Here is a 23,697-nt window from a genome sequence, read left to right as displayed (position 1 = left end):
CTTTTAAACCAGCTTCAGTGACCTAGAAATCAGCTTCAGTAAGGTTTGCTGTATGTTATAATGAAAATGGAATAAGATGAGTTCATATTTGATATTTTTTCCTTCTCTGCTCTACTAGCTTTCCACTACTCAGAGCTGAACACAACCCAACTGCTTCGTTCCTCATGGGTTAGAACAGGTACTGACCTGCTGATGTTTAGCTTAACACACTGGTATTCCAAATTACACTATTGTTCAAAAGTTAGGGGTCAGTATTATTAGTCATTTTATTTTTTTAAAGAAATTATTATTTTTATTCAGCAAGGATGCATTAAACTGATCGAAAGCGACAGTAAAAAAAACTACAAAAAAGTTCTATTTCAAGTAATTGTTGTTCTTTTAAATATTCCGATCATCAAAGTTTGTTCATCAAAAACTAAATCTATCCCAGTTTCTGTAAAAGTGTTAAGCAGCAGAACTGTTGGAATGATTTCCGGAGGATAATGCTGTAAATTCAGCTTTGCATCACAGAAATTTTTAAAAACATATTAAAATAGAAAACAGTTATTTAAATCTATAATATTATTTCACAATAGTACTGCTTCTGCTGTATTTTTAATAAAAAACTAAATGCACCTTTGGTGAGCATAAGACACTTCATTCCAAACCAAACCAACCCCAACTGCTGAACAATAGTGGAATGTTTCTACACTATCAAATATTCCAATGAATTTCAAATGAGTCATTACAATGCCATAATGTCATGTTTTACATATTCCATTCAGTGTTGTTGGGAGTGTTAGATCAGCGTGTGAGTGACAAGATCTTCAAGGCTACGATTGAGAGGAGACTGGCTCAGCTGCTGGGCGATGCATTGGGTATGGGCCGTCGTTTTAGAAGAGCAACCAGTGTTGGAAACAACAGCGTGCAGGTTTGTAAATCATCCGTGTTAGGTGACCTTATTTTTTCTAGCTCATTGGAGTCATTTATAGAGCCCTTCCTGTGTGCATGTCTAATGCCTCTCTGGATTCTTAATCAGTCTCTGTCTTTGTGGCGCTTCCCCACACCTGCTCTCCCTCCGCACATCATCATCATTCGGGACAAGGAGTATCCATGGCAACACCCTCCTATTCATCCCTGGCCTGCAGAGCTACTCAAAAACAACCATTTCACCCCTATCGGCGCGTCACACTCCAGCTGCAGTCTCAGATCAATTATTGAACACAGCTAGAGTGATTCTTAAACCATTAATTGCTTGTTCTGCCTACGTAGAGAAGATTTTTCCGTTTCATAGTGACCCGATTGCTGTCTGGCTGACCTTATGGTTTCTAAGTGACTTGTGAAAAATGTTATGAAAGTGGTAGTGGTCTGTTGATGACTGCTAATTAACTGAGAAGGAATGTAGCTGTGTTAATGATGCCCAGTGATGCCATTTCTAATTTTAGAGATGATGAATTTTAGAATATCTTGCAAGGACTCTTAAAGTGAATGTTGGATGACGGCAGTCTGCTAAGCTCGGATGTACTGTTAAGATGACATTGTGCATCGTCCTCTGTTTCTGTTAATGCACCCTGAGGTAGAAGCACTTTCAAAATGAGCTTTTAACGTCCCTGGCCAGTGAAGGTTCACTACTCTGGGCTCTTAATGTAGGTCAAGCCCAGGTGAGGTCCACACAGTGACATGCTCTTTTTCCAGCCCAATAACCCTGGAGACTGGAAACATTTATTTGGCTCGTCTTTTAGACCCTCAGTGTCTCTGAAAGCCTTTTTTGGGTTTTGCCAGAAAGACATTTAATTTTTAAAAAGCTAATTGCAGCCTATTCAGAGTTCTGATTCATGTGTTTGAATGCTAGGAACAATTATGTGGAATTAAAAGTTTAAAGGAATGATTTTCCCGAAAAGATAAACTCAAGTCTGTTTGACTTTCTTTCTTCTGTGGAACATGAAAGGAGAATTCTGAAAAATGTCTACTCTTTTTAATTAAACGCAAGTGAAAGCTAAGCTCTAAAAGCACCATAAAAGCATCACAAAGGTGCTTTATGCCAGTGTTGTTTTGGTATTATTTATATACTGTTATAGTATTTGTTAATATTTTGAATTAGCTTATATTTTCATTAGTTTTAGTAATTTAATGTGCTTTTTTCATTCATTTTTTGCTTTTTTAGAACCATTTCCAACATGCTTTTTTTTGTTTTAGTAGTTTTATCACTTAAAAAATCTAAAATAACTGAATATTAAATGAGTTTGAGTAATTTTTTAATATAATATTAATATTTTATTTCAATTAACAGACTAAAATTGAAGATGTCATTCACTGAAAATCGTGCTGTTCATTAAACAGTTCAGTTAATCAGTTGATTCATTCTCAGTGTGTATGTTAAGATTTTGAATTGTATTTTTTTATCATTTCAGTTTTCATTTTAACTTTAATTTGTAATTTAATGTGCTTTTGTCACTTTTTCAGTACAATTTCTATTTAGCTTGATTTTTATTTTAGTTTCAGTCATTTTGGTACTTCAATCATTTTGCGTTTATTTTTTTATCTAACGGTAATAGAATTTTTGTTTATTTAAATTAACCATTTTTACTAGTTTAGTTTTAATAAACAATAACACCGGTTTGCACACTTTCTTCTTTTTGTGAGGAACAAGACTAAAATTCAAGATTCTACTGAAAACCGTACTGTGTTCATGAGACAATTCAGTTGATTCATTCTCGAAATGTGTCGGAATGATTATTTCATAAATTGGACTGATCCTAATCCAACATCTAATATTGTAAAATGAAAATAGTGTATCTCTATAAACACCTACACAGACTCTAAGAATGTTTTGCAATATATATATTTTTTTTTTTCCAAGCCTACATTAGGTCCATTTTAGATTGAGAATATGCCATAAATGTCTGAATAGTTCTAGTGTGTGTTTTTATTATTGAATATTTTACCTCAGTGTTGTGAGTGAAGCTGTTTTCAAACAATATGTAAAAGTGCAAAAAGGACAATGCAGTGCATTGAACTGCACATCAACCTTTGTCAACAGGCCTTTTTTTTCACTTTTTTCAGATTGTACAGACCACTCCTCTTGTGGGCCCTGATAACCCTGTGGAGATTATCTACTTTGTGGAAGGAGCTAATGGACAGAGACTTCCCGCCGCTACCACAGCCAGCATGTTCAACAGTCTTGACGTGCAGCATGCAGCGATCATCATGGGATACCGCGTCCAGGGAATATTAGCACAGCGTGAGCATCCAGTCTTTAAATTCTTTCAGTTGAAAAAGAAAGTGAACCAAGACTCTTAACGAGAAAAAAAAAACAATGATGAAATGATCATTTAAATCATTTTGATTGATGGTAACATAGCAGGCAGTGTTTATTTGTATTTTTATTTTTTTTGGTAGCATTTTTTATTTCTACTGCTCTAAACATCTAAGAGGTGAGTTCAGATAGCGTGACATCTCAAGAGAGCTCTGCCTTTTTATGTAACATTTATATGTGGCAGGCTTACAACTGCATCACCCACAGCATAAACATTAGATTCATTAGACTAAATTTAGTAGCTTCCTGTTGTATAACTTTGAATTTTAGCTCAAACCTCCACTTGCAGTGCACTAAAAAACAGGCCAACCCACATTATGGTTACTGTTGCGGTTTAGTTGATCCAACACAATACAATGAATGGAATTGTATGTTTTCATTCAACATATGCTAATAATCATTCTAAATTATGTTTGAAATTGTAGATATTTAACTGTGCATGCTGTTTCTTTCATATTTAGATTTTCATAATCTAATGCTAGAAGTTAATCTTTAAGAACACTAATGATTTAGTAACACTGAAAACTATATATTTTTCATTAAGAACACTGTTTTTTTTTTCATTTTGTTTTGTTTAAATAGAGTGATATTTCATATTTCAGTTTTCAAAAAAAAGGAAAGTGCATGATGCATCGTGGAGGGGGTGGGGGTGGGGGCGGTGGGTTGAGGGAGGTTAAAGTAGCCCACAAAGTAGCGCAATGACCATATCCGAAAAATATAATAAAATAAAACATATACAAATTTTACAGTCACATTATGTAGATTGACCATAAACACAGCTAAAAGGCTTCCTACCAGTGGTCATCCTTCAGAAAACTTAACATCTACCTCAGTTTTATCATAGGTAGAATGCAAAATGTTTCAGTACAAGCATTTTAGTCAAATGTAATTTATGCAATATTTCAAACCTTTAAACCACGACAAAATCAACCCGCCTGAACAGTTTAAAATCAGCCCAATTCCGTGCAAAACATTTTGGCAACCCTGCATTTAACAACTGCATTCAAAGCGATTTAAACAGTCTACTCCACGTATTGATGGCGGCTCCCCGATTCGCAAAAATCATATTCAATATTAGAATTTTTGCGGCAGCAAACATGGTCAGAAATTCAGTGGGATTAGAAAAAAATGTCCCGTGGGTTTTAAAGGGTTAGTTCACCCCAAAATGAAATTTATATAATTAATTACTAACCCTCATCTCGTTCCAAACCAGTAAGGCCTTCGTTCATCTTTGCATCTTCGCGCTATCTAACCCTTCATAGACAGCAATTTTACCAAGTCCAAAAACGTAGAAATACATTGGTAAATAAGTGGCTCAACATCAGTTTTGCGATGCTTCGAGAATACTTTACTTTTTTGGGGGGCGAATAAAACAAAATTAACATTAATTACTCAACCATAATTTTCATTTTAGGGTGAATTAACCCTATAGTACAAAACACATACAAAAAGCCGTATTCCAAACATTTTGGGCGATTTAGAAATCCAAATTGGACACATTTTTTTTAGGTTAAAGAATTTGTTTTCAACATTGATAATATTGTGACACTAAGAACTGGAGTAATGACTGCTGAAAATTCACCTTTGCCCTCACAAGAAAAAATAGCATTTTTTTAATATATTCAAAAAGAAAAGTTTTTTTAAACTGCAATAGTCACAGATATTTCTACTTCATTACCCCTGTGTATGTTCAGCTGTGGAAAAGCAGGCCTCGCCTCCCTCAGACACAGAGAAGACCAACACGTGGATAATCGTAGGGGTGGTGGTCCCCGTGGTGGTGGTGGTCATTATAATAACTATCCTGTACTGGAAACTCTGCCGCACTGACAAACTGGAATTCCAGCCAGACACCATGAGCACCGTCCAACAAAGACAGAAGGTGAGAGACTGCAAACGCTGTGTAATGATTCAAATGAAATGTATCCTGAAGCATTCGTGAGATTTCTTCCTTCTTTCTAACGTAAGGTTCAACTGTAGGTCAAGTCGTCATTTTGTTTTGCTTTACTCTTATTTCTGCTGATGTGTCAGTGATATTCCTAATCAGTCAGTGGGCTCCTGTGAGTCTGAGCTGCTTATCTCGTCTCTCACTGAGTGATTTAAATGACTCTGTAGCCGGATGCAAGCCAGCTTTGAAAGATCAGCATTGGATATTAGTTGGCCATCCACTACTCTACCTATTTCCACTCTCAGTTGTTCTTGGCATTGGAAAGACTGATTCATTTATCAAATGAGTTCGTTTAGACAGTTCATTTCAATGATGCGATTCAGTCATCCGTTGAGTCATGAGTCCAACCGTTCCCAGAAATCGCTGCGTCATTATTGTAGTGAAATAAATGTTTATCTGTTCTAATGTTTATCTCAAATTTTTCCAGTGTTTTGTATGGGTTGTGTCTAGGCATGAGCTAAACTACATATTTTTTAAAATTAACCAATGAATCCGTTTTCTGAAAGACTTGTCAGTTTCAAGAAAGTGTATTAAGAGTTGAAGAGATGTTATGCAATGGCCCACATTTTTTATACTTTCAAATTGTATACTTGTTAGATGACTAGCCAACCATTTGCTGTATTATTCTATTCTTATTTTTGATTATTTACTTAAAATTATTCACATTTTAACTAAATTATATATATTTCAAGCTCACCAGAAATATTAGTTCTGTTATCATTTACTCACCCTCAAGTTATTCCTAACCTGTATGAGTTTATTTTTTTCTATTAATTGATTTCTTCTGTTAAACACAAAATATAAAGAAGATATTTTAAATAATCTTGGTATCCAAAAAGTTGCTGGTAGCCATTGACTTGCATAGTAGGGAAAAAATACTTTTGAAGTCAGTGGCAACTGGTTACCAACCTTCTAACAAATATCTTTATATTTTAGGTTTAACAGAAGAAAGCAGTCCATACTGGTTAGGAACAACTTTGGGATGAGTAAATGATGACAGAATTTTTATTTTTGAGTGAACTATCCCTTTAAGTTCATTTCATCCTATTGAATCATCTTTAAAGCACCACTTCAGCATCACACTGCCCTGCTCTTATAATGAAAGTCTTGCTAGTGCTGTTGTCTCTACTATAACTAGACTTGTCATGCACGAGCACATACACTTGCGGAGGCCCAGCAGTAATGAAGTCAACTGCTGAGCTTGCTGATGGGTTAATGCTCAGCAGTGATGTTCTTATCCTGAGCAGTGCCTGCTGGTCCTCTCAGTCTGAGCATCTTGATTTAACTTCACTCGTACGAGGAGCACAGTCATCACACACATCATATGTGCCCTTACTAGCACACTCACAATCCTCAAGAATTACCTCCACTCTCATCTACATTCTCGACAAGGCCCTATTTTGGTACTTTAGTGAGGTTCTCTGGTTTAATCAGTTTACATTGTTAAATGGCCTGCTTCTCATGCTCTTACTTCAATCAGTATTTCATGGATTTGACACATAAAGGAAGAGATGCGTAAAAATACTTATTCTCCAAATTCTGTCTTCATTTACTTAACCTCAAGTCATTTCTTACTTGAGTTTCTTTCAAGCCTTTTTTTCTTCTGTGGAACACAAAAGAACAGAATGTTTCCAAAATCCAGCATGGTTTTGCACCTTAGAGTTCTACAAATATCTCTTTTGTGTTCTGCACAAGGAAGTGAGTCGTGCAGATTTATAAATGATGACAGAATTTATTTGTTTGTTTATTTTTGGGCAATTTTTTTTTTTTTTTTTTTTTTTTTTAAAGGCGCACTGGATAGTTTTTTTTTTCATGTTTTTTCTATTTGTTAACTTTAGTTACTAGGCATCGTGACTAAAAATTTTCATTGTTAATCCCTGGCTGAACTAATGGTAACTCTACTGTAATTGAATATTTCATTTGTCTCAGTTTTGAAGTTAGAATTCATCATCTAATGGCTGTTTAGGGAATGATGTAGAAAAAAAAAATTTATAGGTGTTGCAGTTGCCAGATTATATTTTTAGTCGCTTTGGATAGAAGCATCTGCTAAATGAATAATTGTGAATATAAATGAACAGATTGTCTTCTGTTTCACTGAGTTGCTCTATGCTACTTCCATGACAATATCATTCACATCTCTTTTTCCACCTGTTTTGCTATTTCTGCTCCTGTAAACACATTGGAGTAAATTTAGAGCTTCTCTCTCTGTCTATCCTTCGTTCTTTATCTAACCCACATCCAGTCACATCTTAACACTCTCGCTCTCTCATGCTTGTTTAGTCCACCTCCTCATTACAGAAATCCAAACCAGTAATCCAGAGGTCAATGACTCCTGTCAAGAGCAAAGAGCTTTTAGATAGTAGTGATGAGGAAGAAGAGGAGAAGGAGGAGGAGGAAGAAGAAGAAGAAGAGGAGGAGGAAGAAGAAGAAGAGGAGGAGGAGGAAGAAGAAGATGATGAAGAGGAAGAGAGGAGAGAGAAGAAGGTAGAGGCTGGTAGAGGAGATGTAGTGTACAGTAGACTGTAGAATAGTCTTCCAGTTGGTCCCCACACAGGAAGTACAAGATTCCTCTTCCTCTTTGACCTTCAAAGGAGTGCCGTCCCAGTACCAGTCACTGTCAACGTCATCTGTATTTAGACCATTTGGTAGTTCTCTGTGGACCCTGTTGATCTGGGAATATAGTCTGAATTGCACACAAGCGACTGTTGAGCTCGTTCTTTAAAACAAATTGACTCACATTAATTGATTCAGAAAGATTCAATACCAATTCATCTGTTTGAAATGATTGGCTCACTCTCTGAATCAGTCGGAGGGGTTGCTGAATCAGCATCTTCAGCATCCTACTGAAAATAAACTAGAATTTTACTGTGTTATGTTGTACAAATATAGTATGCTAGAATAATGAAGTGCCATTCAAGAGTTTGGGGTTGGCAAAGTTTTTGAATCTTTTGAAAAAAGTCACCAAAAGCCGCAGTTAAATGTTACCGTAAAAAAATACAGTAAGAACATAAATATTGTGAAATATTATTACAATTTAAAATAACAGTTTTCTATTTAAATGTATTAAGTTTTGCTTAATTTATGCATTTATTTTTAGAATTGTATCCTTTTTTCGGAATTCTATGCTGTTCAAATGAACAGCATCTCATTTACATAAAATTGTAATTGTAACCTATTAGCTCAACTAAGTATTTAAAAAAACTTGCCGACTCCAAACTTTTGAACAGAATTGTTTGCTGCCTCCTCAAGTATGAAAAATCATTTTATTCCTTGTGATTCCCACCCCTAAATGTGTTTGTTAGTAGTACAATCAAAAATCATAGTGTTGTGTGAATATACAGTAGTTGATGTCAGTCTTGATGGGAACACAAGCAACTTTTTATTATCGCCCTCATCCAAATCAGAAACCTGTCAGAAGCATTAAGAAAAAAGAAAGTATTGAGGAGGAGGAGGAGGAGGAGGAGGAAGAAGAAGAAGAGGAGGAGAAAGAAGAAAAGGCCCAAGAAAAACCAAAGAAAACTATAAAGAAGCCATATAGTATAAGGAAGCTGGAGGTATCTGTACAGTACAGTGTCGATGGGAGTGCTATGACGTAGTGACGTGTTTTCTAGAATGCAGCAGTTAATCCTAGAAACAGTATTTCTTTTTCTGATAATCTTCCTTTGTGACAATGATAACCAGCAATTGGGACAAAACATGTTATCTCAACAACAGATTCATGCATTTTAATGTGTTGATAATAACCTAACCTCTGTCTCTGGCCATTTGGTCTAAGCCTGTACAGCTTCAGCTGCATTGTGGCCTAGATTTGGTTACAGCAGCAATAGAGGCAAACAGAAAGAAGATAAGAGTTTTCTTTATCACAAACAGAATTAGTCTAAACCGCTTCATTTGCATTTGAAAGGGGATGCGATGGGAAACAGAGAAATAGAAGTATTCCCAGAAGATGAGCATATTTCAGTGAATCCATCTCTGTTGTGCCGCTACACATACAGCACGACACAAAAGAAGCCAGCTTATGTATTTTTCATACATTTCTGTGTTTTCTGGCAATATATGAAACATAGAATTAAATCTGATCCACTGTGACCTTGTGCACAGTTTATTTGATCTGGAAAATTCTTAAACAAACAACGGTGATCCATCAGCATTGAAGAAATCGTTCACCCAAAAATGAAAATCCTGTCATCATTTACTGACCCTGAAGTCTATATTATTTTTGTTTTGTTATGAACACGTCCAGGCTTTTTTTCATATGATGAACATGGACAGTTGCTTTTGTAAAGAGGGCCATATGATTTGGGAACAAGAGTTCTGATGTCTTTGTGTGATGAACAGAAATTATGCATTATTAATTTTCCCCTGCATTGGTATTTTCATTGTCGTGACTAGATAACTGATTCAGGATGAATGACTGAGATTTGAATCTAGGCAAAACCAATTAATTGGAAAGATTCAACTCAAATCCGAATCTGAATCATTACTTCTCTCGTGAATGCTCCAAGGAGAGCAATGTCAGGATTTTGACTTCAGTGGGCTCAAATGAGTAGGAACATGGAGCTTGAGTTTTTGGATTCGTTTTGACCCAGTCCTCATTCACTTTTATTACATTGAAAAAAGTGTCTAGAATATTCTTTAAAAAATTCAGGTTTAATATTACGTAAAGGTTGGTAAACAATGATTTATTTGGAATCATTTTCATTTTGGGTGGACTGTACCTTTAAATCTCTTTCTTCAAAATGTTTTTTTTTTTTTTTTGGTGGCTGCTGGTCTTTGAAAAACGCCGGTGTGAATTAGCTTTCTCTGCTGTTGTTTTTGTTCGCTTCATTGAATCTTTCAGAGTGCTGCAGACCGACAGGCTATTACAGACCGTCTAGCTGGTCTGGCCCGCGGTCTGTCTGCTGACCTCGAATCAAGTGCATCCATTTTGAATGCTTCGTCTTCTCATTGTCTCTTTGACAGCCAATTACTGTCCTCTTGCTCAAATTATTCTTTTGACAAACTATGGATTATGGAATTTCATATTCTATCTCCATGCCTCGTGTACATGCACTTTGACATTTATTCCATGGCTGGGCCAAAGCCTGACCTGATTCTGTCTAGTGTTTGTGAGTAGTTTAAAATAAACATTTAGTTGTTTAACTTTCATCCCTCACGCCCCTTTGCAATCCCTCCATTTTCTTCACAAACATCCTTCTGCATTAATTTTGATTCTCCTAATGAACATTTTTCTCTCTCTGGGGTGGGGGTCTTTAGCTGCAGACGCCCAGCGTGAAGGGTTTCGACTTTGCCAAGCTGCACATGGGCCAGCACAGTAAGGATGATCTCATGGTCATCCAGGAGCCGTTGCCACTTCCTGTGGCCGCCAAGGACCAAAGCCCAGCTGAGAACGCAGAGGTGCCCACACCAAAGTCCAAAGCTTCCCGCAATGGCCAGCGACGCAGGGGCCAGTAAGTCTGATAAATGCTTTTTTTTGATATTCAGGAGCTAACATTTTACACATAATTGAGTTTTTGGTAACACTTTACAATTAGGCTCTATTTGGTAACATCATTAGTTGACTACATTAGTTATATCTCCAACATTTTTAATTTTTGATTTGTTTTACTAATACATTTTTAAAATCAAAAGTTAGTTAATGAACAATAGACATCTACAGCATTTATTAATCTTTTTTTAATTAATTTATTTTCCTCATGCATAATTACATGAGTAAACAAGAACAATAAAAGTGTTTACATTTACCTACTGTATTTAACTATTTTCCGGCGCTGCGTAATATCACTGCGTCTGCTGCACCAATGGTACGAAAGCAAAGTTCCTTGATTATTACGCCAGAATGAGAGTATAGTTCCTAGACATATCGACCTAGAAAATCACAGCTTTCCATTTTCCGTCATTCTAAGTACACGATGTAACTACAGAGGAGTCAAGTTTTAAATAGGAAAAATATAGAAACTGTTTGGTCATTTTTGAGCGAGATGCTAACGGTCTAATCAGATTCAATGATCTATGCTAAGCTAAGCTAAACCCAGAGATCGGCTGAATGGATTCAAAAACAGTACTGTTTTAAAACTCAACTGTTTAACTTTAGGGGAGTTGAAAAATTATCCTATTTTCAAAAAAAGTGTAGTGTTCCTTTAATCAGTGCTCTAAGATTAAGTATTGCTAATTGTTAGTTCGTGTTAACTAATAAATATCCTAAATGGGGCATTGTGGTAAATTTGACCTGTTTTTGAACCACAGTCTAGTATAAAAATAAATCCACTTACAATAGCAAACTGGTTCCGTTTTGCATTGTGCTGCAGTAACCTCATATTAAAATAACTTGTTAATTTATTTAAAGGCAGAATGTGGCTAAGAGTGAGTCGACTGCTGATCAATAGAAAGCTTTTTAAAAGGATTACATCTCACACTCTAATCAATGAAATTACCACAGATCTCATGTCTTGCAAACATTACGAGAACCTGAAACCTTGTTACAAACAGACAGAAGTTATGTCATTATTTATATTCCTTACTGCTTAAATGGAATAAATGCATATTTCTCAACTGTATTTATAGTTAATAAATCTTAAATAAAATAAATACAAAAATGACTGCTTAAATGGACTAAATCCATATTTCTGGACTGTATTTAAAGTAAATAAAACTAAAATAAATATATAAATAAATTCTCATTGTTGTGTCCGTGCATTGGTAACACATACTAACTATTTTAAGCTAAAATAACCAGTCAGAGATTAATAAATTCCTAGTAGTTAAGACAGTAAGTCAAAAAGCTGTGGACTAAAAGAGCAGCGAATAGGTAATGGACTCCTGACCATGTCATGAACCTTTGTGTGGTCGCGTTAGATCTGAAAGTGCTCTTTAGAAGCATGACAGGATTAGGTCATCGTCCTCTTGCATTTACCCTGGAGACACATGCCTCATCAAAACTGGATGAAGGCTAAATATCATTGTCTGTCAAGATGAGGATGTCAGGCGTTTGCTCATGTTTTCATGAATTAGATCCAAGGACAATGTAAGGTCAAAAGGAGCATAAATGTACATTTCATGTGTATTAGTTGGGTTCATAGTTTTTCCACATTGTTTTGAAAGGTGATAAATTGTCTTTTAGATGTCATCAAATGCACATTTTGTTGACAGTTTGGATGAAATAAGGGAAAAAGCATTGTGTTTCCATAGCATGCTTTAGAAGTAAAAGATTTTATGTTGTGTATTTTGCTTAGGATTTCTCCATCAGAGGGCGACTCCATTGGCAGTGACCCACCCAGTGACAGAGGATCACCCGAGGAGGGCATGAGAACCTCTGGTCTGCCTACCGATCCTAAACAACCACGTAAAATAGCTGCAAATGGACTAAACGGTAAGTTTGCACACATTTTGATTAATATTGATGTATTGCATTTTTTTTTCTCATGCTATTGAATTGCAGAGAGATTGAATCTGGCCCCACGTATTTGACAGTTGCAATAGTGACCTGCCTAATTGTGATTTGATCAATCCTGACATGTATCACAGTATGCATGACATCATCAAGCTGCATGGAGGACTGGGAGTGCTACAAATAATAAATCAATTTATTAGTTAATAATAATAACGTAAATATAGTTTGCATGAGGTAGTCATTTAGAATTTAAATGTCTTCTTATAACTTAAAAAAAAATGTGTTTAAAAATAATGTAATTGTTAATTCATATTTTTGTTAATTAAAATAAATATGAAGTAAAGTTAAATAGAAGTGTTGCTTTGGCAACAAATTAAAATAAGTTGAAGTACTAACATGAACATTTTTATAAATTAATACAAATAAATTCATATAAATATTTTTACAATAAATTACAGTAGCAAAAGCATATAACAAATTACTAAAGCATAATGTTATAATATATTATTAAGTCTGAAATTACATTGAAAAAAAAATAAATATATAACTTATGTTTAATAACTAAAATGCTTTTTTTAATCTAATTTCTTTTTAATTAACGAAATGTATTTGGACAGTTCACATGAGGGGCCAACCAATGCAATTTTGACAATGTTAAGACGCACCACTTTTGTTTAGTTTTTTGCTCGTTGACCGCCAAGAAAGGCAAATGATTCCTTGGTTTTATTAAGCGGCAGTCTTAGTTCTACATAATAGCCAGTGGAAGAAGAACATGTGATGTGAGACGTACAGAAAAAGGAAAGTAATAAAACCTGTGTCTTTCAGCTGAAGATTTGTGGCTCTTCCTCTTGATTTCCTCTCCAGTCAGCCCAATCTCATTCATCCTGCCTCCTTTGTGAAGAATGAATAACACTCGTCTTTACTCTTGGCTGCTTGGGTTTTTTTTTTTGCTCTCTTTGCCTTTATCTCTCTCTCTGTGTGTCCTCTCTTGTCAAACAGTGCCTGTGGCGATGACCCTCTCTCAACACTCATTTCTGCTTTAACAGACTAAATGGGCTACAGTCTTGACTAGCCAAAAAATGACATGGATGTCTAATGGCTGTTCCCTTTTTAACGCCCTTCCCTTACGAAAATCCTTTTCATCCTCCTCTTCTCATGATTACGTTCCAGTGATAACTGTTTTCCGAGATCAAATACTTTATCACCCAGCATTCCACTCAAACATGCTTTTACATACAACTTATGCTATATTCCATCTCAATAAATCACATCGGCCATCATTTAACATTTCTCTCTCTCTTTTACACTCCTTCCATCCGCTCATCCATGTGTTACTGGCTCACAGGGAAGAATAGAATTGGTAAGAGTGGTGCTGATTTGTACAGTAGCTTTAGATTTTATAGTTCTTATTTTATGTTGTTCATATTTTTTTTAACATCATCCTGCTGCATTTAAAAAAATAATAATAATTAAAGCAATGTATCATCCAGCTCTTCACACATTTTATTTAAAATGAGTGTCTTTAGATTCAGTAAGACGCTGCCCCCATCTGGTGTGAAATGATATTTGAAAGAAGAGATTCTGATTTTTTTACATGCTTGCTTTGTTGGTGTCAGCACATAAGAGGCAGGCTTTATTTTAATAGGGTAGAACATATGAGATATGTTAATGAATTGTCAATGACAGCGTCATGTATGAATTTCATTGCATTTAAAAAAATACTTTAATGAATAAAGATTGATAATAATTAATAAATGGCAATTATTTTAAGGATGAATGGCACAGTTAAAAAAAAATGTATTTCAGGAAAAAAAAAAGATGATTTGTAGATTCCAGTATTATTTGTCTGTGCAATGAAATTTATACAATTGATTATTTTCCGATTATTTTGGGGGCCATTAAACACAGTAATTTAACAAATTAACACTTATAAGCAATAGGAATACAATGATATACTGTATACTGTAAGTCACTTATGCTCCCCAAGGCAGTCATATTTTAAATAGTATGAACCGTTTTCAATTTTATTTATTAATACTTTAAAATGTAATTTATTTCTGTGATGCAAAGCTGAATATTCAACATCATTTCTCCAGTCTTCAGTGTCACATGATTTTTCAGAAATCATTGTAATATGCTGATTTAGTGCTCAGTTGGTTTTCAATATTGAAAATAATTTCGCTGTTTAATGTTGTTGTGGAAACAATAATCCAGAATTGTTTCAAAATGGAAATCTTTTGTAACATTATTAATGTCTCTTTTAATTAATTAAATGCATCCCTGCTGAATAGAAGTATTAAAGTATATATTTTTTTAAATGACTGACCCCAAACTTCTGAACGGTCATTTGCACCTGTGAAGTCTGACACTTTCTCATATTCCTTATAGGACCCCCCCCAATGAATGGCATGGATGAGCCTTTATCTTCAGCTTCCATTTTTGAGCACGTGGACCGAATGTCCCGCCCGACGGATGGCCCCAAACGCCCCCCTAATAAAATCCAGCTCATCGCCATGCAGCCGATGCCAGCCCTGCCCTTACCCAGCCCTACAGCCAATGACAGAGCAGCAGAGAACGCCAAGCTTAACAAAGAGGTATCCTTCACAAACCATACTTCTAATCCCACTGCATTTCATAAGGCTTCTCCTTAGGGACCCATTTCAAACTTCAAGGTCACAGCGTCTAAAAGCCCCATCACCAATAATCAATATGTGCTTCTCATTGACTGCGAGATCATTGACTGTTCTCTGTCCTCCAGATCCAGGTGGCTTTAAGGCACAAGTCTGAAATCGAGCACCATCGCAATAAGATCCGCCTGAGGGCCAAAAGGAAAGGCCATTATGACTTTCCTGCTATGGATGATCTCATTGATGGTATTGGCGACCCCAAAGAACAGGATCAAATCTACCAGAAGGCCCAGATGCAGATTGACAAGATACTTGATCCAGATATCCACATGCCCTCACTGTACACCGAGCCTAAGAAAAGGTAAAAAGGGCTTTCAACCGATAATCAGGCCAGTTCTCACCAAATCTGAATTTTCTACACAGTCATGCCCGAATGCATCTCTATGAACTCTTCATTACCATACTGTGATGTTCTAGAACTGTTCCATGGGGGAAACAAAGCTATACTTGGAAACTATCATCTGAATATTTAAAGGCCAAATGTTCACTCAAAAGTGTTTGTGTGTGATTTGCTGCAACAGAGGGAAGCGTTCTCCTAAACAGAGAAGGAAACAGCAGCTGAACGGTGATCTGACAGATAGACTCATAACGACAGACAGCGATGGGACATACAGGAAATACCCAGGAGTCAATAACATTGCATATGTGGTCAGTATTTCTCTGTGCTGCACTGTTCCTCTGCGTGTGACTGTGTAATCAACTCCACACAGTTTATCTCCATTCTTTCCATATATTTGTAATTTAAAACATTTTGTAATCAGCTCCATGTGGTGAAATAGCGATGCTAATTTCCTAAATTTTAGTTTGATATAATTTATCATATTTGAAGGTTTAATAACACTACTGCTATAAAGTTTGGGGTCAGGTTTTTAAGAATTTAATACTTTTATTCAGCATAGATGCTTTAAATTGTCCAAAAGTGACTGTAAAGATTATTAAAACAATAAAAATTTGATTGCTGACTGACTGTAAAGATTTATGTTAGATTTATATTCATCAAATACCCTTAAAAATGTATAACAGTTTCCACAGTGCTCAACATTGATAATAATTAGAAATGTTTCTTCAGCCTTAAATTGAGCACATTAGAAGGATTTCTGAAGGATCATGTGACACAAGATTGCTGAAAATTCAGCGTTGGCATCACAGATGTAAATTACAATGTAAAATATATTTCTGTCGAAACCAGAAAACGAATAATATTTCATAATCGTACTGTTTTTACTCTATTTTTTAAAAGTGAATTACTTGTATAGCCTTATTGAGAATAAATATCTGTTTTTATTTGTAGTCGGACCCAGACCAGGGTGCCGAGCATCATAGTCTGTCCCAGACGGATGATGTGTTCCATGGGGCGATTTCTCCTCCTCCACCACCCCCATACCTGCCCCCTCAGCCGTCTATAGAGGAGGCCCGGCAGCAAATGCACTCTCTTCTGGACGATGCCTTTGCCCTGGTGTCTCCTTCATCTCAGGGAAGCACAGCTGGCATCACTCTGCCTGGTGTCGGGCTTAACCCTGGACCCCCACCTGCCTCCAGCCCACCATCCCGTGGACCGCGGCCCTGGGGCCCAGGATACCTGCCCTTGAATCCTTACACAGGGGTAAGAACAATCTGCTGTGCTCGGGTATAGAGATTTGAACAAATTTTTAATGCTAAGCCTATGGCTCACAAATCGTTCAATGCAATTGTGAATGGTGCCTCAGATTGTGCGCTTTGTTAAGGAGCTATGCCATTATTACTTTTATAAGCGAATAGATGTATGATTTTCCAGAACACATCCTGTCTGGAAAACCCACTAGATGATTCACATTCATGTGATTAAAAAGCACATGATGAAATCTGACGTATCAATTTCACATGCATATGTGAAGAAGCTTTGTCTTCCCGATTGAATACCAAAAATTTAGTGAGCTCTGACCTGCAAATTTGCTTTTGTTTCTAAATGAAACCAATTAATACATTTGAAATAATTTATTTTGGGATAACAGCATTGTAATGTCCACTATGAACAGTACTTTTGCTGAATCAGGGTTTTTATAAAGGTGTTCTTCAATTATCTGTGTTTAAATTAAAGTAAGTGTAGGATATAGACATATAGGAAAGCAAAGGTAATCTAAAAATACTGTTAATGAGCATTTACAATTAAATATCCAGTATCATTAAAAAATCTCTGATATCACGACCACAAGCATATCAACATATGACCATCCGTATTTACATATTAACATTTAAGCAGATGCAGTGACTAAGTGCACTTGTGATTTCTGGTTATAGTGGTTTGATTCAATCAGCTAATTTGCTGATTTCATTATGAATGTGTTTCGATGTGTGTTAAACCATACTGGGGTGATTTAAAGCAAACTGGATGCACATCAGAAGAACACAGAGTTGGGCTTTTCCACGGATTGAGAATAAACTACCCAGAATGGAAGCCTCATCTGTCAACTCTGTGTCCTGAATGATGGATTTCCGTCATATTGAGGCTTTTTCATGGAAGGCCAAAATATGAGCTGTCTAATAACTCTGAGGTTGATTTAAGAGTCAATATGGAGCAGGGAATGGTATGCTGTCCTAAAGAGAGCATTTCCAGCTCCGCTATTTAAAAGCTTTTCTGTTTTCTGGGTCACAGGGTTTATTTAGGCTGATAGATAGAGAAGCTTCGTTCGAGGTGGCACATACAGCTGCTAATGTGTTTCAGACTTAGCAGTGTATTAAAATAAGCCTTTCATGCATTAAAGTGCAGTACATGTGCCAGGAATTATCAACATGTTAAAAGCTCAACGACAACATGTTTGTGTGTGTTCTTTCAGAGATATGCTGAATTAGGTCTGCCACCTTCCAGTGCGCAAGGTTTATTGCATCGGTGAGTACATCGAGTCTGATCAGGAAGGTTTGTGTGATCTTTGGGAACTGTGAGTGACGCTGCCAATCACATTAAAGCCTTCACTTGCAGTGTTTTCAGCTTTTATGGATGTAATGTGAGAAATCGAGTACAATGTGGTTTGCTAACAGCTGGGCTCTGATGTCTCTGTATCTCTCCAGACAGGGTTTAGGGTCCAGCTACATCCCGTCAGGAGAGGCCCTTCCTGTTGAACAGCTACAGCCGGAGTCACTTTACGCTGGTCGAGGGGGACACACAGATGAACTGCCCTCCTCTGCCAGGCCACGGCCTGTAGGTGGGACTACAGGTAAGAGCATAAAGGCTTTACTAGAAATTCAGTGCTGTTATCAAATGTTTGAGTTTCGCTATATGTCGCAATATAAATTATACTGCAAAATCAAGTATACTTCATGAAACGTACATGTCGGTTCACAGGTGCCCAGCTACATCATTTAAACCACGTTGGCCTGACAGGTCGTGTTGGTGACAGCCGGCAGCCCGGTGGGTTAAACTGGAGCCCGTATCATGAGGACGACAACAAGCTCGCTAACAACAGAGAGCCTGTAAGTCTGAAATACTCCCCTACTTAGATTTTAAGGGAACAAATCATTTTTTGAAATGGTGTTTAAACTCATATTATGAACATAAAGCTCTATCCTTAGTCCGTGTACAATATTTGTATAAGTTTGAAAAAAAAAAGAAAAAAAAAGAAAATTTTATCACTTATTTCACAGCTACTTACATTTTAAATATAAAATGTAATTGTGATATAATTTAACTAGTCATATACTGTTTCTTTTCCAGGGATTCCCAATTTTTTTGTTAGACCCCTTTGACCTAAAATATTTTCTTGAAGTACCTCCTCAGATTTTAAGTTAATATTTTAATATATATATATATATATATATATATATATATATATATATATATATATATATATATATATATATATATATATATAGTATTTGAACTTTTTAGCAAGTAATTTATTTAGATTTTTTTTTATTTATTTTTTATTAATTATCAGCTTCCAATCAATTCACGAACCCCCTTCACTGTATACTATCTATAAAATATAAATGTCCATCACAACATCCACGTAGGAAAAAAAGAATGAAAATAAAGTTAAACATCTGTGATGAAGATGAATGTAAAATAAAACTATAATGATCAAAGAATTATAAAACACAAAGCTGAAAAAAATATCATGAATGAACCTTTTTGGTCAAATACAAATCTTGACAAACTTTGGAAAAGAAATAAGGTGCTACATAAAGTGTAGAAAATGTCCTCTCTAAACTCTATTCACAATCTTTTCTGCCTCAGTAAGAGGCATTTTCTACCCTTACTTTACGAGTCTTTTAAACTCCTTATACTAAATCTTTCCCTCATTTCTGCCTTCCTTCCTTCCTTCATTTTTGTTTAGGTTCTTGGCTCTCTTGACTACACCTCCATCTCTGTATTCCAGACCTCCAGGAATGGCCTGAAGGAGCCATCTGCTGCTCCTGCCCACCTGGACACTCTCGGCCTGGGCTACGCTCCCTCTGCTCCCCTGGAGGAGCCTTCCCCTCCCAACCACTCTTCCGCCTCGCTCATCAAAGCCATCCGAGAGGAACTGATGCGCCTCTCCCAGAAACAGGCTGCGGTACCCAGCTATCACAGCTGAGACCTGCCTCCTCCAGCTCCATCAGGCAGAAACTGCACTACACTGCACTGTACTTCCCATGGAAGTGGCTTTTTTGAGAGGACGATGACTGTAGTCATGTAGCCTCTGCTGCCGTCTGGTGGCAGAGAGCATTAAGACTGGAAGAGTAGACGATTATCCTTTATTCCCATGTTCCTGTTTGGTTTTCCCTCACTGATCAAAACATAAGCAGCATCCTGAGACCGAAGAACAATGTTTTTTACCTTCTTTACAGGCGACTATATAATTTGGTAGCAACTGCTCTATACAGACCGGGATAACAAAGCTAAACACATTCCCGTGGTCTTCTATTAGAAGTGTGTGTGTGTGTGTGTGTTTTTCACATTGTGTTGTTTTTTTGCTGTGTACACTGCCTTCACAATTTAATCATTTTCTACCTTGCACTGGCTCTTGTAGACTCTCATCACTGAAAGCTGAACTGCTTTTGATACCTTAAATTAATCTCTATGATCTCTTTAGTTTTTTTAGTTTTCTCAGTGCATCAACTTCCCGTTTACACATGGTTCTGATTCTTTTATTTCTGTAGGTCATCTGTACATTTTGTTTTACTGAAGGAGTTTTAGAATTTCTGCAGTAGAGTTCCACTTCACTAAAAGCAAAAAGTGCACACTTTGTCCTTTAAATCTGTCAGGAATGCCTTGCCCCATTGTAAGTGAATTAGTGCGAAAGTGTTTTTGGACAAGTCAAAATCATTGTCTGTTGCTGATCAACAGTATGTGACAGATGCTGGAGAGCATCTGCATATAGAGCTTAACTCATTTTGATCCCAGAACATTCCTTAAACTGTCCATTTGTTCATTTTTAAACCATCTATTTCTCAGAAACAGAAAATTGGGATAATTCAGTACTTTCAGTATTACCACTGTAGAAATGGTATTGCAGTTATTTAAACTCAAACTATTGATTAAGTTCAGGCTTGTTGCCCAACTGCATTTTCATCATTTCATAGCAGAAAGTGTTTTTTATTATAATAATTATTATTCCAGGATGCACTATTGCTCATTAAACTGCTGTTGATTAAATGGGTGCAGTATATTCCTCTGTCCTCATGCTTTTGACGTGTTAGAAAAGCATAAATCTGTAGTGTTAGACTCGCTAAAACACTGATCCCTTGGCTAGTTGTACTTTATTTCATGCTGAAATTGTGTTCTTGCCTTTTGTGCTAAAAGATTTTTGTTCATGTTGCAAACAGGAGCATCATTTGCTCTAAGAAAAAAGGACACTTTTCTGTTGAGGACACTTCACTATGCCCTTGTTCATTTGTGGGAATTAGTTTTTTTTTATTTTGATTTTAACTTTGTCTCATTGGAACTACCTTGACTTGTAGTTAAAAATCAGCTGACTCTTTATTTAAGTGACAATTAAAAATGATTATCATGTGGTTGATTGTTTGCTTTATCAAAATTTACTAACTTGATGATACTGAAATTGCTGAAAATGTAAAAAAAAAACCATGTATCTCAAAAGATTAGAATATTTAGATTTGAGTTTCATTAAAGGACCATGCATACAGTATAAATTCTGGGTTATATATTACCTAAAAATGAGTCACATACTTTATTTTACATTTACAGGATAAAACCAATAGATGGCGCCAAATGCTTGTTAGTTTATACCCATTGACTTCTCTTGTATGGAGAGAGAGAGAAAAAAATATTTCTTACATTGTCTTTTATGTTTGAAAGAGAAAATATATATATATTTTTGGAATTTCATGAAGATGAAATTATGACAGTTTACATTTGTGGGGGACTATTAATAACGTCCTTATTGTGAATATAATATGAAATATGTTAGGAAATAGTATTTTATCCATAGAAAATATGCTAATTGCAACCCATGCATATTTTTATTCAACTTATTTACTTTTGTTTTGTTCGTTTTTTAGATAAAGTCTGCATATGCAACATTATGAACTGTAGTATTTAGAATGAAAATTGTGTCCATGGACTAATAATAACTAGCCACGGAACAACTAGATCGTATCATCAAATGAACCAAAATAACTCCAGGCTTGTTGCTTTCTTTAATTATGCAGGTCTAAATAACCAGGCTTTCATTGAAAAATTCCACCCATCTGCACAGCCTATATTTTAAAATACACATAAAGGCATTGTTATTAAGTCATAGTAACTTCACATGATGATTCAGACGCTCAGACTCCCTGAGCTCGTGTTTCTCTGGTGCACATATGGTACCTCAGCTCCTCGTGGAGTGGAAACTGCAGTCCTGTTTACATTCTCGAACAAAAGGACTCATCAATGTTTCAGCGGCCCTGCATTGTGCAATTTGTCCACCTTGTGTAATGTGGCGACCTAGTGCTAATATTTGCCTTGTCAAATGTGGACATATTTTCAGACCAGTCTATATTTACTCCTGAAGGGGTAACTAATATTAAAGAAATATTAAATGTAGTTAAAGGAAGTACACTTTCGTGATTGTTTCTTAAGTACACTTTTAAAAGGGGAACTTTGTAATCATGTCAAAACAAAAGTTTTACTTTTGTATATTTTAAATCACGTTTTAATATATTTGCTCTGCTTTAAATGTTCTGTATAAGATTTTTACTCTACTAAAGCATAAAAATACCATAATATGTTTGCAGATATTTAAGAAACATGCTAAGTTAACGTACTTGGAAAAACAATGCTACAGTCAGTTATTCTGCTTTGGAAATGTGCGTTCTGGGCCTGAATGTTGGTCTCTGTTTTGTTTTGTGAAACCCTCCCGTGCCAGTTTATCCAATTGTATTTCAGCACGCCGGGTTGCCAGTTGGCGGAAAACACTGCGTATTTCATGTCCTTCGTCGTTAAGTGCGCTCGTTCCAGTTTGTGTCGTCAATCTGCCAACCTGCTTTTGGGTCAAGTCTGAGGAGGAGGGGTCGGGTGAAAAACTCTCCAATATTTTGAATTTGGACTGAAATACCTAGTTCAACCACTCGGTGTACACATACAGCACCAAAGATTAGTTTTGATGTGTTGAATGTCTAATATACTAAAGCACATGTAAAGTAGCCTACTGTTAAGCTTAACTCTAGTGTACTATTTGATATTATTTTTAAATGTAAAAAATTGCAACTTCATGTCATTTCATCATTACAATGACATTTAAATGCATGACAAAGTTTTAACAGAAATTGCGTTGAAGTGAATTTTAGTTCAGGCCTACGATAAATGATTGTCAGTACATTCAGCAGTAGGCCTTCAATTTAACCAAATTTCAAAGATGATACGTATAATAACGAATTTACATACATCTCTATATGTAGTTAAGGGTCCAAAAACATTACCTTTAGTTCACACTTAAGTATATTCTTATAATGTGTATTATTTCCATAATAAGTATTTTAAAGCTATACCAAAGTGGTATATTTCCCCCATAAGGTTATGCTATTATTGTGCTAGTCTAGCTAGTAGATTAGTTTAAGAGATTAGTTTTACCCAGGGGGGCAGGGTTTCATATTTTTTTGAAGCACCCCTGGGCGCCGCCATTGGCTAGTGGATCCCCATCTGCTGTTAGCATTCCATTGACTCCCATTCATTTTGGCGTCACTTTGACAGCGAATAACTTTACATCTGAGGCGTTTAAATACTCCATTTGTCCATTAATTATTTCTAAATCAACACAAAAATGTATATAAGGCTCCATTACCTTGTATCTTAGGTTATGGTCCCGTCTAAGCAGTTTGTGTAAAAAACAGGCTAACAATTGCGTCATAACCAGCGACTCTCTGTCGCACAGTAGAGAAATTACCGTATGGACAGGAGGAGAAGATTGCAGGAAATCTTTTA

The 23,697-nt window shown here is 36.1% G+C and overlaps 1 protein-coding gene across 4 annotated transcripts in view; it reads left to right on the top strand.

Annotated features, from left to right (window-relative positions):
- LOC127977829 (UPF0606 protein KIAA1549) overlaps positions 1 to 21,287 on the top strand; it is a 47,770-nt gene extending 26,483 nt beyond the window's left edge. Inside the window, exons 8-22 of one of the 4 annotated variants that reach the window (XM_052582984.1) lie at positions 119 to 178; positions 765 to 910; positions 3,043 to 3,220; positions 4,990 to 5,174; positions 10,497 to 10,690; positions 12,473 to 12,609; positions 13,976 to 13,990; positions 15,019 to 15,224; positions 15,389 to 15,618; positions 15,839 to 15,965; positions 16,609 to 16,920; positions 18,131 to 18,183; positions 18,363 to 18,508; positions 18,637 to 18,764; positions 19,670 to 21,287. In XM_052582984.1, coding sequence (XP_052438944.1) covers positions 119 to 178; positions 765 to 910; positions 3,043 to 3,220; positions 4,990 to 5,174; positions 10,497 to 10,690; positions 12,473 to 12,609; positions 13,976 to 13,990; positions 15,019 to 15,224; positions 15,389 to 15,618; positions 15,839 to 15,965; positions 16,609 to 16,920; positions 18,131 to 18,183; positions 18,363 to 18,508; positions 18,637 to 18,764; positions 19,670 to 19,867 — 2,315 coding nt within the window. In that variant the 3' untranslated portion in view covers positions 19,868 to 21,287. Of the gene's footprint in view, positions 1 to 118; positions 179 to 764; positions 911 to 3,042; positions 3,221 to 4,989; positions 5,175 to 10,496; positions 10,691 to 12,472; positions 12,610 to 13,975; positions 13,991 to 15,018; positions 15,225 to 15,388; positions 15,619 to 15,838; positions 15,966 to 16,608; positions 16,921 to 18,130; positions 18,184 to 18,362; positions 18,509 to 18,636; positions 18,765 to 19,627 lie in introns of all 4 variants that reach the window. The other 3 variants (XM_052582982.1, XM_052582983.1, XM_052582985.1) reach the window with 3 other exon arrangements.
- The last annotated feature ends 2,410 nt before the right edge of the window (positions 21,288 to 23,697 follow it).

The sequence above is a fragment of the Carassius gibelio genome, chromosome B18 (assembly GCF_023724105.1).
Source record: "Carassius gibelio isolate Cgi1373 ecotype wild population from Czech Republic chromosome B18, carGib1.2-hapl.c, whole genome shotgun sequence".
Lineage (NCBI taxonomy): Eukaryota > Metazoa > Chordata > Actinopteri > Cypriniformes > Cyprinidae > Carassius > Carassius gibelio.
Note: the sequence above shows the minus strand (reverse complement) of the source record. Positions and strands in the feature narration are given on the sequence as shown.